The sequence below is a fragment of the Protopterus annectens genome, chromosome 11.part0 (assembly GCF_019279795.1).
Source record: "Protopterus annectens isolate FY-2018-M chromosome 11.part0, PAN1.0, whole genome shotgun sequence".
Taxonomy (NCBI): Eukaryota; Metazoa; Chordata; order Ceratodontiformes; family Protopteridae; genus Protopterus; species Protopterus annectens.
In genome coordinates this window covers 815,151,567-815,168,771 of record NC_056745.1, presented here as the reverse complement: position 1 = coordinate 815,168,771, position 17,205 = coordinate 815,151,567, and the positions used below count along the sequence as shown (strand labels likewise).

The window sequence follows — 17,205 nt, the reverse complement described above, 5'->3', positions numbered from 1 at the left end:
AGCTGGGCTGGCAGTGTCACAGTCAGTCTTATACAACAGACAATCCAGTAGTAGTCATATGTGAGCTGACTATTGCTGGGGTGACTCAGGGGCCAGAACTGTGATCTATGTCACAGCAGACAGAGCCATCAGGGATGGCCTTAGTTGCTGGACAGCAGACTAACAGCAACATGTTAGTCTAGGAAGTATTGTCAAGACCTACTTTTAAATTCCTATTCCCCATGACTGCATCCCCCATCTGTATTCCATTACATGCTTAATTGTATGACATACCTGGTATAGTGCTGTACTCTTTTGTCAGAAAAAAATCCACAAGTAGTATTGTACAGAATCACAGTCTGTCTTCATGAAGAAAGTGGCAGACCTGTTTAGCATAGGAAGCAGCTTGCCTTTTGTAGGTAATGCTCATGAACAGGTGATGGCCTGTGCACCAATCTGTGTCTCCCACTTGCTAATTGCATCCAGAACAGTTGTGTTGCCTTTCCATTAGGCAATGGCATGGCAACACAGTGCTATAATTAAGGCTTTCATGTGGGCTTTGCACCTTTTCCTGCCCTGTGAGGAGTACATTATTGAGGTGTGGGAGCTACAGCATCACAGACCATAGGTGGAAATACTGTCCAGTGTTTGGATGGATGTAGTATATCCACAGTTTTGAATGCTATGTCTGCAAACCTATCAACCTCTTAGCACAAGAAATCTGGACAAAGCCCAACAAAATGGGGGTCAAAGGGCCAAAAATGAGGACAGATTTTAAATATTGCTCTTATAAACTTGCTAGAGTAACAGTGTTTGCATTGATGTACGTTTTATGAAGGATTTGAAGTCTGAAACTCAAATGTATATCATTATTTAGTGACTTCATTCCTCATATTATCACAGTGATTTGCCAGAAAACTGAAACTTTTCTGAGGAACATACCAAAAATATGAGCCAAAAATCTGGGCATTCTGTGGAAATCTGTACAGTTGAGAGGTATGTATGTCTGACCATTGTTAACTGAATTTCAGATTCTGTAGCAGTGTAGTGTGTAAATGTGTGTTGGGGTAAGTAAGGAGACAGGCAGATATGAGTGTCATAGATCCTTTTCTGACTGTGGATGCTGCTACAGTTGATGCTGGGCTATCAACTTAGTATGTTTTTAGGGGCAGACTGAGACATGTCCCTTAAAACCTCAACACCCTCCCAACCAACCCTTGATGTTTGGATGTTGTGTGGATGCCCTACTCTAGTAGTTTGGGAACACTGTTAGGTATATAGTAGGTAGTTGGACATACTGCTGCATGTGTAGCAGGCCACAGCTGCTGCATTCTGGCCAGGAGTCAGACCAGGGATTGTGAAGACACTGGTGGAGAGCAAGCTGTTACTATCAGTGATGGTGCAGTGTCAGCTGTTGTGTCACAGCATGGCCTGGTTGAGGGTACCCACAACAGTCCAGGTGAGGCATGTGCCTGTGGTGCATATGTTATGTAACAGTGCCTTCCAGAGAGTGTTAGGCAATATTTAGTACACATATTCATAATTGTGAAATGTGTCCCACCCTGCAGGCCTTTAATGTGCTACTGTGGGTGGCAGCAACTGCGTTAGGTGCAACCAGGTTTGCTGGACATTGCAGGGATCCATTATTCCTATGTTGTATTATCATGGTTTTGTAACCCCAATCTGCACTGCCTTGCTAGTATGTAAACACACAGAGTACGTTTTATGATGACCTTGCCATAAATAGGGGGCACAATTCTAGATGTTCAGCAACAGTCTGTGCAGTTGTCAGCTCTGCCTGATATGTAGGCCTCCTGTACATCCAGCAGCATTTATTTGTCTGTGTACTGGTTCTGTGTCTGCATCAGAGGCCAAAGTATACTGTGATTTGGGCCAATATATGTAGGAGTAGTGTGTGACTGGCAATCAGGATATGTTTGTAAAACAGTTACTATACTCCAGAGGTCTGTTGACTTACTGATATGTTGCTCTGACTGTAGTTTGCATGGTTCTGAGTTCAATATTTGTCACTGAAACTACATCCCTGTAGTGCATGATATATTTACAAATGCATCAGTATTTCTTCAGAGCTGAATTGGTACAGTAGTGAGTTGTTGTGACTCTGCTTCAGAAGGTCCTTTGTTCAAGACTTGGAAGCTTTGTCTTTTTCCCCTAATATTACATGACTGTAATCCATGATATATTCACAAAAGTATTGTTAACTCTTACAGTTGTGTTGGCTGAGTGGTGTGTTGCTTTGACTCTACTGCACACAGTCCTGAGTTCAAGACTTGGTAGTGATGGCTTTCTTTCTCTAATGTTAAATGATTGGAATGCATGATATATTTACAAACGCTTTACTAATTCCTACAGCTGTTTTGATGTAGTGGTGCATTTCTCTGACTTTAGTGTATAGGGTTCTGGGTTCAAGGCTTGATAGGGCCAGTTATTTTGTTGTTGGGCAGAAAAGTGGATAAATGAGATAGAGTGATTAAAGCAGTTTTAAGCAGTTGTAAGCAGGTTTGCATGGTTTTACATGATGCTAAGCAATGCCAAAAGATGCTTAGCTTCTCTTAACTTTGCTTAGTGGCGCTTACTCCTGCTTAAACCAGTGCTAATTCCAAAAAAAGAAAAGAAAAAAGGGTTGATAGGAAAGTGGTGAAATGGGGGTAAGCAGGTGGAAAAACATTATGAACGGTAGCTAGGGATATGCAGGATGGGTATAGGAAAGGACCATAGCTTTCCATTTCTTCTGCAGCAACAGCTGTGAATGATGTGGACAATTTAGAATGTAGAGCCTCACACCCCACAGGGAGTGGTGTGCATCATACATTTGTTGTGTAATTCAGGAGTAAATTGATTGATGTCAGTGTATGTGGGGGTGAAATGGAGAGTTATGTATGGATTGTGATTTGTTTGGGGGGGACAGATGCCCCCCCCCTTTTAAGGTGAGAGTGGGATGTTGGGAAAGGTTGTAGGTAAGTATGGCGAGGTAAGTTGGGTAGGAGAGGTTGCTTTTGCAGACAGACAAGACAGCAGACAGGGCTGATGTATGACACATGAGGGGGGTAAACACCTTGGACAGGCAGGGTGGTTGGGAATTGGAGGGCCATGTGCCCCAGATGAAAACAGTGGGACTGAGGTCCCCACCCTTGGGCAGTCACCACTGCCCCTTCACGGTCCCAAAGGTGGCTGTGCTGGGGGCTGGATGACGTGGCCAACCTGCGCCTTCATGTGCACCAGTCTGCCCTCGATGTACATCCAAGTGCCTATGGATGACCCTGCACACCATACCTCAGAAGTGGTGTTGGGTGACAGGGTCCTCTCCGTGCCCATGGGGGATAGGTCCAGTCCCTGACGCGGTTCCCCCCTAAGGTGGTGCAGGACCAGCGGAGGATGCAGTTTGGGTTGGGTCCCAGATGTATTGGGACCCAGTGCAGTGGCCAGGTGAGGTGGGACAGGCGGATCAGCTGGAATCTGCCTACCCAAACATGCTATGGTGTGGAGGTTTTTCAAAGTGCATTAGTTAGTCATGGACAACAGATTTCAACATTAGTTATAACAGCATGCATGGGTGTTCCAATTAACACAGAACAATAGAATTGGAAAAATTGCATGGCAAACAGAACACGTGCATAAATGGGATAACAGTCATTATTGTAACAGCATGCCAGAAACAGTTATGGCAACAGGCCAACAACAATGGAATTTGAACAAGGTGTGCTAGTATGCAACCTTTTAAATATATGAACAATAATAGAATACAAGTCGCAACATTAGGTTTTGAGAACAATATAACCATAGTATATGAATAATTATTATTGATGCAGACATGGGGTGGGGAGAGAGGAAGACAGTCCATTAACAACTGTATAGGCTATATTTTTCACAACAGTACTGCTCAGTTCTCTACAGGTCTTCCCTCACTTTACATCTGCCTGAGGGCTATAACTACTGTAGCGCATATATACCTGTTAATCTGTCGACCTGGAATGCCTGGGTCAAGCTGTGGCAACACTAGATACATGAATAGAGGGGACTCCTACATGTCAGGGTTACATACCTGCACTGATGTTATGTGAGTGTGCTACTGGCATTCTTGTACTGGATTTATATCTGTGTACAAAGTTATTGGCAACAGTGATCCCTAGCCATGACAATGTGAAACTTGAGAGACATGTATCGGGAAGAGTGCATGGCGTATATAGCTATCCTGCTGTCTTTTGTCGGTATGGGGCTGGACATTGGAAAATTTGTACACAGTTTATTAGCATAGCCTCCATACAGGTAATACAAACATTTCTTTACCTGTGAGCCCTGTGGCAAAAATATCTGTTAACACTACCTGACAGTTTCTACAAATACTCAGGATTACTTGTGTGTCGCTATGAACACATCTTTGTACCAGTCCCTGGATTTAAACTGTGGTCCGTGCGTGCATAAATTAACAACATATAGCTATTTCATATCATACTGAGCTACTGGGGCACTGCTGTCAACTGCTTGACTGATTTGTGCCTAAAACTTACTTGGTTACACAGTCTAACCTGGTAATCTAAGTGGAGTGTCACAGAAGAGTGTAGTGACATTTGAACATACATGCCTGAGATTCATGCATGATAGATAGTTAGTGAACTGTGTATTGATACTTTGAATGCAGGTGTACACATTTAACCCCTAGTGGATATGAATATGTGTGATCTGTACAAACCATAGCAGGGTGCTGGGTTGCATACCCACCCATATACATTTGCACATCAGATATATTTGCAGTCTCCAACTACTACGGTCTCATACTTGCCTGCATCAGCATACCTACATTCAGGAATACATGTAGCTGAAAAGCAAAGGTTAACATAAGACAATGCTGCAGGGAACATACTATAATACATTACACATTACTATTCAAGGTTCAGATCTTAGTGCAGAACATATATCACTTTTCATTGTATCTTGTTGTACAGCTCCACATCTACAGTTTGGCATAACAGCTGCCTAGCAGACAAACCACACTGGATTCCTGATCTCATAGCCATATTTGCTGTGCATCACCTGTACACTTGGATTTCTTCAAAAACAGACCAGATTAAACACAACAGTTTTTCGGAATAAGTTTTATTGTAGGTAACATGACACAGTAGTTTATTACAGTCTACATTCAGTTGTACTCCATATCCTGCAAAGGAAGAATGTATATCAGTTATTATTTTCAGAGTAGGCGGCCACGGTGGTGCAGCGTTTAACATTGTTGCCTCACAGCAAGAGGTTCTCTGGTTCGATTCTTGGCTGGGGTGCCTTCTGTGCGGAGTCTACATGTCCTCCCTGTGGTCGCGTGGGATTCCTCTGGGTGTTCCGGTTTCCTCCCACATCCCAAAGACATGCAGTAGGTGGATTGGACATTCTAAATTGGCCCTAGATGTGAGTGTGTGTGTGCCTTCTGTGGAAGGTTGGGCACCGGGCTGGCAACTCGCCACTGTAAAATTCCACTGCCAATCATGAGCGGACAGATGATCCGCTGTGGCGACCCCTAACTGGGAAAAGCCAAAAGAAGAAGAAGAAGACTTTCAGAGTAGCAAGTACAGTATAGCTTATTGACAGGTTTATTCTTGCACAGTATGACTACAGTATTGGCTTTCTTTTATCAATAGTAGCTTGCTTGCTGCCTTCATCTGTATTGCACAGTACCTGGCCTTAGCTATTAATATGAATGTTGATCTATCAACACATTTATTCAGTACATGCAGAACACAATATACCAAATGGCAGTAAACAATTACACTTTCTTTTTTATTGGACTATATATATATATATATATATATATATATATATATATATATATATATATATATTGCATGATATATCTGTACTCACTACACTGTCAGCACAGCCTTGCCAGTCATCCACCATGGGCCTCCACATTATGAGCCCACTTCTCTGCAGCTGTGGGGAGAAAACACACCATTATGCATACCTGTCTATTAGATATTCATATTATAATTTGATAAATCAACAGTTGCTATACTTACAAACTTCTGGGGCATTCCCATCCCATGCATCTCTAATCCATTGGGCCAAGAATGCCCCTTCCTCCATTTCAGGCCATCATAATGATTGCGGACCTGATCACCAGTATGGGGGATGCCAGTGCCATTGGTGAGCTCACATGCCAGATGGTTCCAGGCTTCAGACTTGTATTCTGAGCCCTAGTACTGGCCCTGCAGCAGTCTGATATCATGGCTCTTTACAAGGAGCCCAGCCATGACCCTGGACTCCAGCATGCCCCAGGACTGCACCTGAAAGTGCGCTCCTTCACCAGCACCCGAAATAGTTCCTACAGGGATCAAACTCTAACAGGTTCTGCCTGTATTCCTGCCTGTCTGCTTTAAATAGGGCCATATTCCCACCCTTTGCTGCCATTGGACTATTTTTAAAAATGCTGAGCAAAGCTCGGCAGTGTGCAAACCCACTAAGCTGAGTTGAGCAGTGCTTAAATTGGCAAATGCTTGGCAGTGCTTAACAGTGTGCAAATCTGTTTAGCTGAGCGGAGTTTAGAATGGGACTGCTTAGCAATGTTCAGACTGGCTAAATTGCTTAGCTTGGCTTAACATTGCTCAGCAAAACTGAGCTATGGGCAGACAAATGTTTTCATTTAAAAAAGTCAGAATTGCATATTAATTGCTCGTTACTGATACATTATTATTAAGTGTTTATGTTTTACTTCACATGACCTCCCCCTGTGTGCTTTCATTACATTACCTTGGGGTGTGACTGTACTGTATTGTGATACTTGTGTTTAAATGGGGATTTTCACCTCATATCTCCACTGACACTGGGATTTTGGACCAGCTGTACTACCCTGGTTAACAAATATTAATTACTACATCATTAAATAAAATAAAAAAATATATAAAAATGCTTTCTCATGTAATAGCTGAATGGCTTGCCTTGGTATTCGAACTGTGCACCTACTGCACATAAAGCTGTGACTCTAACCGCTCAGTTAACTAGGCTGTGAAAATTTCTGCTAAACATTTATGTATTGCTCTTCATTACGTTTAACCACTGCTGAGCAAAGTGCCGCACCCACACAAACCTGCTCAGCTATGCTTAAACTTTACACCAAAAGAAATTTAAAAAGCCATTAGTTTTAACTGAAACATCACACTTCAGTTATGAAATAAGTGTCCAAGGACACTTTCTTTATTACTTTCTGCTGTACGGCACCTTCACAATCCAGGGGGTGTGTTACGGATACTGCAACACACCCCCTACATGACATCAGTGGCAGCTTCTGCCATCGGATTGCAAGACTGCAGCCCCCCTGAGCTGTGAAGAAAGAAAAAAACATTTAAAAAAAATTTATAAATTATTTGAATTTCTATTGTATTACTTACTAATTAATCTACTACTGCTGGCTGGCTGACTCGCTAATAAGTCCTGGAACTCGAACTGTGCATGCTCGCTGCATTCTGGGTTTAAAAAAAACTAGTTTTTAACTTTTCTGTAAATCCAGACTGCTGTAAAAGCAGTCCAGATTAAGGATAGAAGGCATCAGTGTGATGCCCAGAAGTCTATGCGGTTTAACTGCACAGTAAAATGGAAGGGGATCTGACTGCCACGTCCGCAGTCTCATAAGTGACGTGGATGGCTGGATGGCTACTGATTGGTTCTCACTCTCTTCCTGCACTTTGCATGCTGTGAAAAAGAGAGTTAGAAACCGTCAGTAGTAGTACTTTAAGTTTACTGAGTTCCTAACTTTGATCAGACACAGTGTGTGCACTGACTGACCTCAGAGTTGACTGACAGGGATGATGGAGGATGAAGAAAGGGAGAAGAAACTAAAGGCTTTCAAAGCAAGGATGAGCACTTAAAGTGAATGATGCTTTAGATGAGACTTTGAATAATCCTACAGTTTGGAGCATGGTGCTGTCAGCAAAGTTGGGTTACACACAGCATGTTATTTTGAGCTTGATTTCAGTTCTGCTCTTAAAGTCACGTTCAGATTAGCATTGTGTAGTAGGGCCTTGGGTGACAACTGCTTAACAGCTGTCTTCTAATGAATTTGCTCCTCAATACCTGTCCTGAGCAATCGGACTGGTCTGCACTCTGCAGTCCTAATACAAGGGCTACATTGCTGTTTTGCTAGTTTTGTTGTTTATTTTCTTATTGCAAAAGTATATACTGTGTTTGACGAGGATGCTAGAAATGCAATCACTGCCATGTAAATAAACGTGTTGGATGTATACTAATGGGTATGGAATTGTTGAGTTGCTAACAATTGTTTTGAAAGCATTTGGAAGTGTTATTTTAGCAAGGTTGTGTGATGTGCAATTGATAACAGTCTGTTAGTAGAGTGTTTGCTGTTTACAGATGCCTGCCAGGTAGTTAAAACTTTTTTTTATAAACTAGAATCTAAATGTTGTGTTATGTGATATGTGCGAGTATGCATTTGGCAAGGACACGTGACCCACCTTTACAAACAGCATTAACAAAATGTAGTTTGTAAATATGGTTAGTTGATTAAGGCTCTTTGTCCTGAAGTGTGAGCCCATCATGCTAACATTAATGCTGTTGGCTTTCTGATTCTAAAGCATTTTGTCAGGGGATTTGAAAATTATGCCTGCACTGTGTTGTTACTCAAGAGTTGTTGCTGACAAGTGTAAAGAAACCAAAACTAGGTTTCACTAGCTGGCAGCATTTATAAGTGTTGGCTGATTTTTGTATGTCAGTAAAATCTGTTATCATTAGTTTATTCTACACTAGAATTTTTAGGTACTCTTTGTATCTTTATTTTTTCCAGCTTTATTAGTACCACAGGCAAGTCATTTGGGAAATGTCAGATAGTCCTTTATGATTTGTCCTGTTATTTATTGATAAAGTAGTGTGTGCCAGAAAGTATGCTTCATCTCCAAAAAACATTTTTATAGTGAAGTGCTAGCTTTTGTCTGGTTGGTCTTAGGCTGGAAATTTTGGTTTATAAACCTTTGTACTTAAAAAGGGTGCTAGCAACAGTATGTTGAAGTTAAAGATGGTTGTAGAAATGTTGCATTTGTTTGTTGACTGTGCATTTGCTAATTTAAAATGCATCTCTTTTCAGATATGAGTTTGATTAAACTGTATACACAGCTATATTGTAAACACATCTAGTTAAATAGAAGTTTCATTTCAACAAAAAATACATGAATATGTGCAGTTGTGGATGATTCACACACTTGTGTACATGTGTACCATTCTCTAGTTTTAGTATAAAAGATGTGATTGAAGCCATATTCATGTATGGGGCATTTATTTACATGCAGATATTTTACTTTGAGCTGGGTTTGGTTGATATTAGGATTTGAAACTTTCTAGTATTGCAGTTCAATGTTTCTGTGAGGTGTTTTGTTAGGATTTTCAATCTGAAGGAGCTGAGGTTATAGATTGTCATAGCAAGCAGAGGTGCAGAGGAGACATTGTACACTTGGCAGAACAGTTCATAGGTTCTTGCTTATCTTACAGCCAAGGAGACCATGAAGAAGCTCAGCAACTTCTCCCATTACTAGTGGGAGACTAACAATGCCCCCCATTAAGTGGACCTCCTCCATGTATCCCTGCTTTTAGTCTTGAGGAAAATGGGTACTTTGGGGTAGCCAGATCTGAAATTATATGTCTGAAGCTTTAGACTGATTTTGCTGGCCAGAGGTCAGTAGCAATTGAAGCTTATACATTTAAAAATTAAAGTTGCTTGAAGAAATTATAAACTTTATTGACAGAAAGCCATTTTGTTTTGCTACAAAGATTAGCATTTTATTCTCTAAGACTTGCAAGGCGTTTAGGTATAGATAAACATACATATATTAGCAGGGCTAATGGAATACTGGCTCTACTGTATAGTTTAGCTTTGCTACATACTACTGAGACAGAGCAGTGCATAACAGGGGTAGTAGTTCCCTGTTTACTTACATGGAATTATTACTGCCCACTTTTAATAAAAGGGCACGCCACAAGACTGCAAGCATTGTTTGACAGGTTTATTTCAAACTTATCAATCTTGCTGTATGCTCTAGGACGGTCCTTACTCTTCTGCAGTGATAGAAAGGTTGAATTCTTCATTTGCAGGTACAAAACTGACATATGGTATGCATGATTTTTAGTTTTTCTGGGTGTATGGTCACAGTCTTTTATGCTGGTATTTATTACTAGTAACTACTTCAGCACCAACTGTTGCCTTGTCTAATTTCTCTAGGGAGTATACTAGTCAAGGCAAAAAATACAGACTTTGCAGAGTGATGTCAGTGAAAATAATATAGCTGAGAGTATCAATATCTGATTTTTTTAATTATTATTATTATTACGGCCAGGATTTGATAAAATATATATATTTTTTTTTCGGTTTGGGGTACGATTGTACTTTATGCAAGTGTTTGTTGTACATCTAAGTCACTGTTGACTGCCAAGAGTTTTAATATGCTGTCCTTGTACTGAATCAGCACTACTTTAGCTGCAGCGTCCCAGCTGTATCTGCATTTGTTTTCATTTCTAATTACAGTGCTGAATCTCCTCTGGAAAAAATGACACCACCGGTCAGTCTAGTGGAGTTACCTGGTTATCAGATTAGTTAGTACATCCAGTCATTAGATAAATGATTTCACCAGACATGTGAAATTTGTTTTAGATGAAGACTATTTCAGAGGTATTAAAATACCTATAAGGGCTTTTAATTTAGTTTGTTACTTCAGACACTTAAATAGCTGACACTGAGGATGTCTGATGTACTAGGTTTATTTATAAGATAAGATGTTACACACATTTTTGCAGCCCCTACAGTAATTCCGAAATGAGTGTATTCACATTTCCCTTTGTAACTGTTAAAAACAATCCATGTAGATGGTCTCTGTTATTCATACCCCTGGTTTTCATTTTCCCCACTTATCTTTTAACATCGGTTTAACTGTTTCAGGAATCAGAATTTTGTGTGCTATTCCAAATGCCTCCTCTTATTTAAAATTATTAAATGGTACTTAAAGTAAAACGATCATTGAAATCTGAGGTTTTCACAATTGCTAATGTTAGAAAGAAACACCTGATAAGTTAGGTATAAAAATGGAGACAGTGCACTGTAGGTGTGTATGGGCACGCATGCGCGTATATGTGCATATGGTGGGGTGGGGACATTAAGAATCTGTGTTCTAATGTGTTTGAATTAACAGAAAGTAATGTTTTCAAACAATTTAGGGGGATTAGTACATTCCAACTGCTTAGGAAAATGTCTGCACTTTGCCGCTTTTACGTTATATTGTATTAGGAGTTTGATTTGCTGTTCTGTTCAGTGTTTGACATAGCAGTGAGTGACTGAACCCAGGATAAATACTTTCTCAATGCCCTCAAGTTTTGGTGGGTACTTTTACTAGCTAAGGTTTATAAATGAGAGGAAAACAACTGATCTTGTTGCATTTCTTATACCTTGGTGACCTACATTCCATAATAATTTTTTTGTGAAAGTGCCATATCCTCTGTGTATGTCATGGCTCAAAAAACAAGTTGTTTCTTCTCTTCTACCATTACACACCATAATTGTGTCAATATTCTAGAGCTTAGACTGATTTTGTTATCTGGGTCTCTGAAGAGCCTATTGGCCTGGCATGTGAATTCCTATGTATTATGAAAGGATTCAACTTTGCTCTTGTAGATGCCAATATAAACTACTGTTCTGGACATTCCTTAGACTTGGTTTTCCAACTAGATGTGATAACTTCACTCTTATCAGTTTCATGGCTAGGTCACCATCTTGTTCAGTTTGCAATTCATATCCTATTTATAATCCCAGATCTAGAACCTCCCCCTGTCCTTATGTCACATTCTAGTTAGTTTTCAATTTAAAAAGCAATCACTTTTCATTACCTGCTCACTCAGTTGTCACCTAATTTAGTGCCTGTCTCCTTTTCTTCAAGTTTCCTATTTTTATCATCTTGCATGATTTCTTTCAGATTTTCTATAAAGTTATTTACAGTCAGTAGAAGTATAATCTCGCCCACCCCCTCTCCCCCTCCATCTGAGTATACTCTCTGCTAATACTTCTTGCTATGGCTAAAACATGTACTCCAACATACTGATTTGCCATGTTGAGTAGATTTTTACTGTTTCCTTGGGTTTTGCATTTAGGAAGAAAGAGGTCATTGTCTCCCTCTGCTCTTCCCTCATTAGGCCAATCATAGAGTACAATGTCCCATTTGGCATGTACCTCATTAGACACCTGCAACAACTGGAGAGGCCACAAAAGTACCTCACAAAGAGGATCCTAGGCCTCAAACACTTGTCCTATATGGACAGACTCAAACTCCAACTATTCTCTGTCTCATATTGCCTACTTAGAGGCAATCTCTGCTTGACTTACAAACCCATGTCTGACCCAGCTCTGCTAGAAATGCTACATCTAAAGAAATCCCAATCCCTCTGCACCACACACTCCAGAGACCTCAACCTCATTACCACAATAAACATAACATGCTGGAGGGACAGGTTCATAACCCAGAGACTGCCCATGCTATGGAATAGACTTCTCATACATGTCAAACAGAGCACCTCACTGGCCCTCTTCAAGAGAAATTTTGATGAGTGGATGGGAAATAGAAAATTCACACCGGGGATCACTCCAGTGACTCTACTAGACAGATGCACTGGGAACTAAGGCCGGTGGCATGATGGCAGGGAAATCCTATAGGCTAGGCTTCTAAAGGCTCCACGACCATTAGCCTAGTACACACTGATGAACCTGTGCATACTGCTTATGTAACCATATTGCTTGTCTTGCTCTATTACATTGTCATTGTAGATTAAGAAGGAGCATTTATTTGTGTCTGACAGAGAAAATGTGTTATGTCCAGTTAGATCTTCCCAGTAAACAGACAAAAATAAGAACTTGGATTGCACTATCATCAGTGTTACAGCATTTTATTTATTCCTACCTACTTTCTTAAGATTTTTTTCAGAGTTCAGAATGTGGATTAAGAACATCAAGCTTGCCAGTTCCTGTTATACCACTGAGTCTAGTGCTGCAATTAGTCAGAACCAGTCAATATATACAGCAAAAAGCAGCTGTATACTCACCATAATGTCCCATCTGTGTCTGTCTTCATTTATCCTTGACCTGTGGGGTTTGAAATTGGAACAGACTCAGCCATACTACAGGCCGCAAGGACCAAAAACTCATGAGTTTTTCTCCCTACCTGTAATGCTCCTCTCCCTTTTACCTGAAAACAAGTTTGCTGATAGACAGAAAAATGTATGTATCCCCAATATACTTTTGTGGAGACCATATCTAGTATAGGAGTACTGCAAAAATAGTAAAGACACAGCTCTCTTCATCAAGAGATATCAAAGGATGAGGGATGTAGGGAGGGGCATCAAGGATAAATGAAGGTGTTTATTTCACTAACATCTAAAATGAATCATGAGTAAATTCTGGATGCCTTCTGGTCTGAAGGGACATGTTAGAGTTTTTTTATTTCTTGAACTGATGGTTCCCTCTGACTGGGTAGAACATCAGGGATCCTTTTGAATTTTTTTGGAAAGGTTGTGAAAGGGAAATGAGTGTGTGTACACACACACACACACACACACACACACACACACACACACACACACACACACACACACACACACACACACACACACAAGCTTTACATGCTGTTCTTCTGCATCCTTCTTTTTAGAAAGAAGAATGATAAACTGCATATGGAGACAGAGAACCTCTGTGTCTGTGTGTGTTTGTACAGATTGTTGCAGAATATCCAGATTTTTGCATAACATTTCTGGTCTGTTTTTCATAAAATTGTGGTTTTCTGGCAAATTAGTGGCAAATAATTAAAAACTGAAGTTAGAAAATGGCAGATATTTGAGTTTCAGATTTCGTACCCTTCAGAAAATTCATACTAAAGCAAGACCTACTATTTTATAAACTTTCTAAATTTGAAAGAGCAATATTTAAATCTTGTCCTTATTTATGCGGCTTTTGTCCTACTTATTTATGGCCTTGTCCAGATTTCTTGCTCTGAGGTTGAGAGTGTGACAAATGTGTCAGGGCCATCACCATCATCCAGACACATTTCAAATTTTGACAGTGACATACTTGTTGTACACCAGTCCCCCATGTAGTGACTTTGGATGTGTCCAAGCAAGGCAAGGAGCAGTTATGCAGTGAAGTATCCAGACAGAATATCAGCCCATCCAAGAAAGACACAAGTACAGTGGCTTTTCATCTTTCCTTGATTTTGCAGAATGTTCTGGTTTTCTGTCATAGTTTTATACTGGTTTATGCTTCTTATTATTCAGAAAATGCATGCTGGCTGGATGTTACTTGGTACTTTTATAAAGCTGAATATAAATTATAATTAGAACTGCAGTGCAAGGAGAAGTGGTTTGAGCTGAGTGCTGCTTGTGTTTTTATACTTGATTTTGATTAGCATTCCAGTAATGCATTTAAAAAAGTAATTTATTTTTTCATGCCTCACATCCTTTTTGTTTCCATCTAGATATTAATTAAGCTGTCATGTAGCCAAAGCATTGAAATATTTTTTTCTTCTCCACTTCATTTTGTCTTGATTGGACTCTAATAATGACGGTTTGGCACCCCAGGCAGCGTATTTAAAGTCCCAGTTTTGTGGTTTTGAGCAAATAATAGACTGTTCTATACATTGTACAGCAGCCTACATGAAACTGGATTGTGACTGCATGTAGTTTATATCTGTTACAGAATGTGATAGCTACAAATGAATCCTATCCCTCATTGAGAAAGGGACTTATTGAAAGGCTTCATGCCATGCTAGCCTATCCCTCCCATCTGGCAATATGTAATACTTAGAAGCGCACATGAATGTAGTGAAATGAATTCCAAAGAGCATATCAGGAGTTGATCAGAGAATAAAAAATAAAAATTCCTAATGTGTTTTGGATATTAAATAACCACTTGTAATGGGCAGACCCCACTGTTTGCACTTTGGACCACTGTTTTTCCACCTCCTTCTCATTGTTTCTTCAGCCTGAACTACTTGCTGTCACTAAAGTAGCTTCAGCTGGAAGCTGTTTCTTCATTGTCTGTGATTGCCTTAATCAGTTGTCTGTGTATGCAAAGACTGCCTGCCTTCAAGGTAATTAACATTCAGCATACTCCATAGCAATTTCCAAGTGTTTTGTCGATACATATCTGTCAATAAGGTATACATGCTTAAATGTTTTTCATCACTCTGCTCTGTATAAGTGACTGAATGAAAATGTGAATGATATGGTAAGTGCAGTGCATGTGTTAAGCTAAATAACATAGTTATGTCTAGTATCAAAGTATTTTCTATATCTCCAGTGCTAGCTATTTTATACTGAATAACAATTTAAGCACCATAAAAGTTAAATATAAAACTGCCAAAGATGAAGTAGCCCAGTCATAAATGTCACTACTTTCCATCTTCAGTTTCCATATCTGACCTTTTCATTCAGCATTGTTCTTCTACATCAGTCATTTCATATGAACTTTTGTGTTTTCTGCAGCCACTCAGTCCCTAGCTGATCCGTATTTCTGCATTTAGATTTCAGCATGGGAAGACCAGATTGCTCATTCATGCCATTTAAGCATGTGCGCTGAGCACTAAGGCTGATGGGTAGAGGACAATGCTACAAATAATAATGCTGTTTCCACTGCTGACTTATGTGGTGTCTCTGCTCTTTAACAGTATCCTGCACAGTTAAAAAGCATTACAAATCAAGATGAAAGATTCAGTACAAGAAGCTAAATGAGCTATAAATATTTTTTGCCTATAGTGGTTGTTTCCCTTTCCCCTCCCTTTTAATTTTTTCTTACTTCCTCTTCATCTCCATTAGTCATTTTATTTTAAAAACCCGAAAACAGTTGCATTCAATAGAGAAATACCTGTCTGCAGAACAGTCTAATCAGTTCTAGCTGGAAAGAAATTCTGCCAATGATGTTTATGCGTATCACCATCGTTCTGATTGTATGCTAAAGATATAAGAACGTAGCAGGTAGACTTCATGCCTCTTCAAGTCAGCAAACACTTATGACCTTTTAGTTAAGCTGGCAAAAGCAATGATAACAATGTCCTACTTGAAAGATAAGGTGGACTGGCTTGTCACCTGTCAGTCAAGGCTTTAATGCTTTATGTATCTGAATGCTTACAATTTTCAAACTTTCATTGGATGAAAATTGATTACAGTAGTCATTCAAAGCATTGATAAAAAGATAAAAAGAGATAAATAAGAATATTGAGTGAGTTCAGAGTTCACTTTTTTAATTCGCAAAGCAATGTTCTTGTGATTCTGCAAACAGACAATTTCTAAGGCTGTAATAACCATAGATTGTCAATGCTTCCTTGAAGCATTCCTAAGAGTAAATGGAATAACTGAGCCTTGCTGCTCTCTCTTCAGGTTACTAAACAGTGCCTTGGATGAAGCTCATTTTCAAAGCTGGTACCAAAAGGTTTTGGCAGCCCTCCAGTTCTGCATCGGGGAATCCCTAAATGATGAATTTACCACTGAGAAGAAGCTAATGAAGGCATTGGCAGAGGTAGCCAAGAAAGTTAGAGCTGCTGATGATTCTAAGAGACAGGTAGGTCCATATGCACTGAAATACTTTAATTTATAATACCTGTACCAACTTCTGTCTTATGTGTGTGTGTAGTGGAATGAGACGAGATGCAAAACAGCAGGTAAGAGATCATGCAAGTGTGCATTCTTTTAGTTATTATTATTGTTGTTGCTATTTGTTAACTTTCTTATTTTACTTTATAAGTTTTACTTTTGAAATGGATACATTTAACATTTTGAGATTTCTGCTGCTTTACCCGTGCTGGCACACGGAAATAAAAATGACATACAAGCAGGATCTACATGGGGTATGTTCTACTGAAAAAAATGAATGGGTCTTAACTCTAAGTAGTAATTATTTTAAAATGCCTCTCCAAAGTTAATAGAAGGGCTTTATGTGATGTAAGGACCCTTTTGAAACAAAGGATGCACTTTTTTTACCTCCACATTTCCAGACTATAATTAGTATTTGTATTTAAGCCCCCTTTCAACACACATAGATATTTTCATGCTGATAATACTTGCACATTATAATTTACTTCAACATGGGGCCACTTGCAGGGCAGTAGGAACCCAATAAATAAGTGATGGAATTATAAAAATAATAATGATAAACATACTTTTTTCATTTATGAGTAGGAAAGTTCACACTGAGAA

The 17,205-nt window shown here is 39.6% G+C and overlaps 1 protein-coding gene across 1 annotated transcript in view; it reads left to right on the top strand.

Moving 5' to 3' along the window:
- The window catches only part of PIK3C2G (phosphatidylinositol-4-phosphate 3-kinase catalytic subunit type 2 gamma), a 1,120,359-nt gene that overhangs the window by 315,019 nt on the left and 788,135 nt on the right, over positions 1 to 17,205 (top strand). The window contains exon 8 of the mRNA XM_044087254.1: positions 16,390 to 16,570. Coding sequence (XP_043943189.1) covers positions 16,390 to 16,570 — 181 coding nt within the window. The remainder of the gene's footprint in view (positions 1 to 16,389; positions 16,571 to 17,205) is intronic.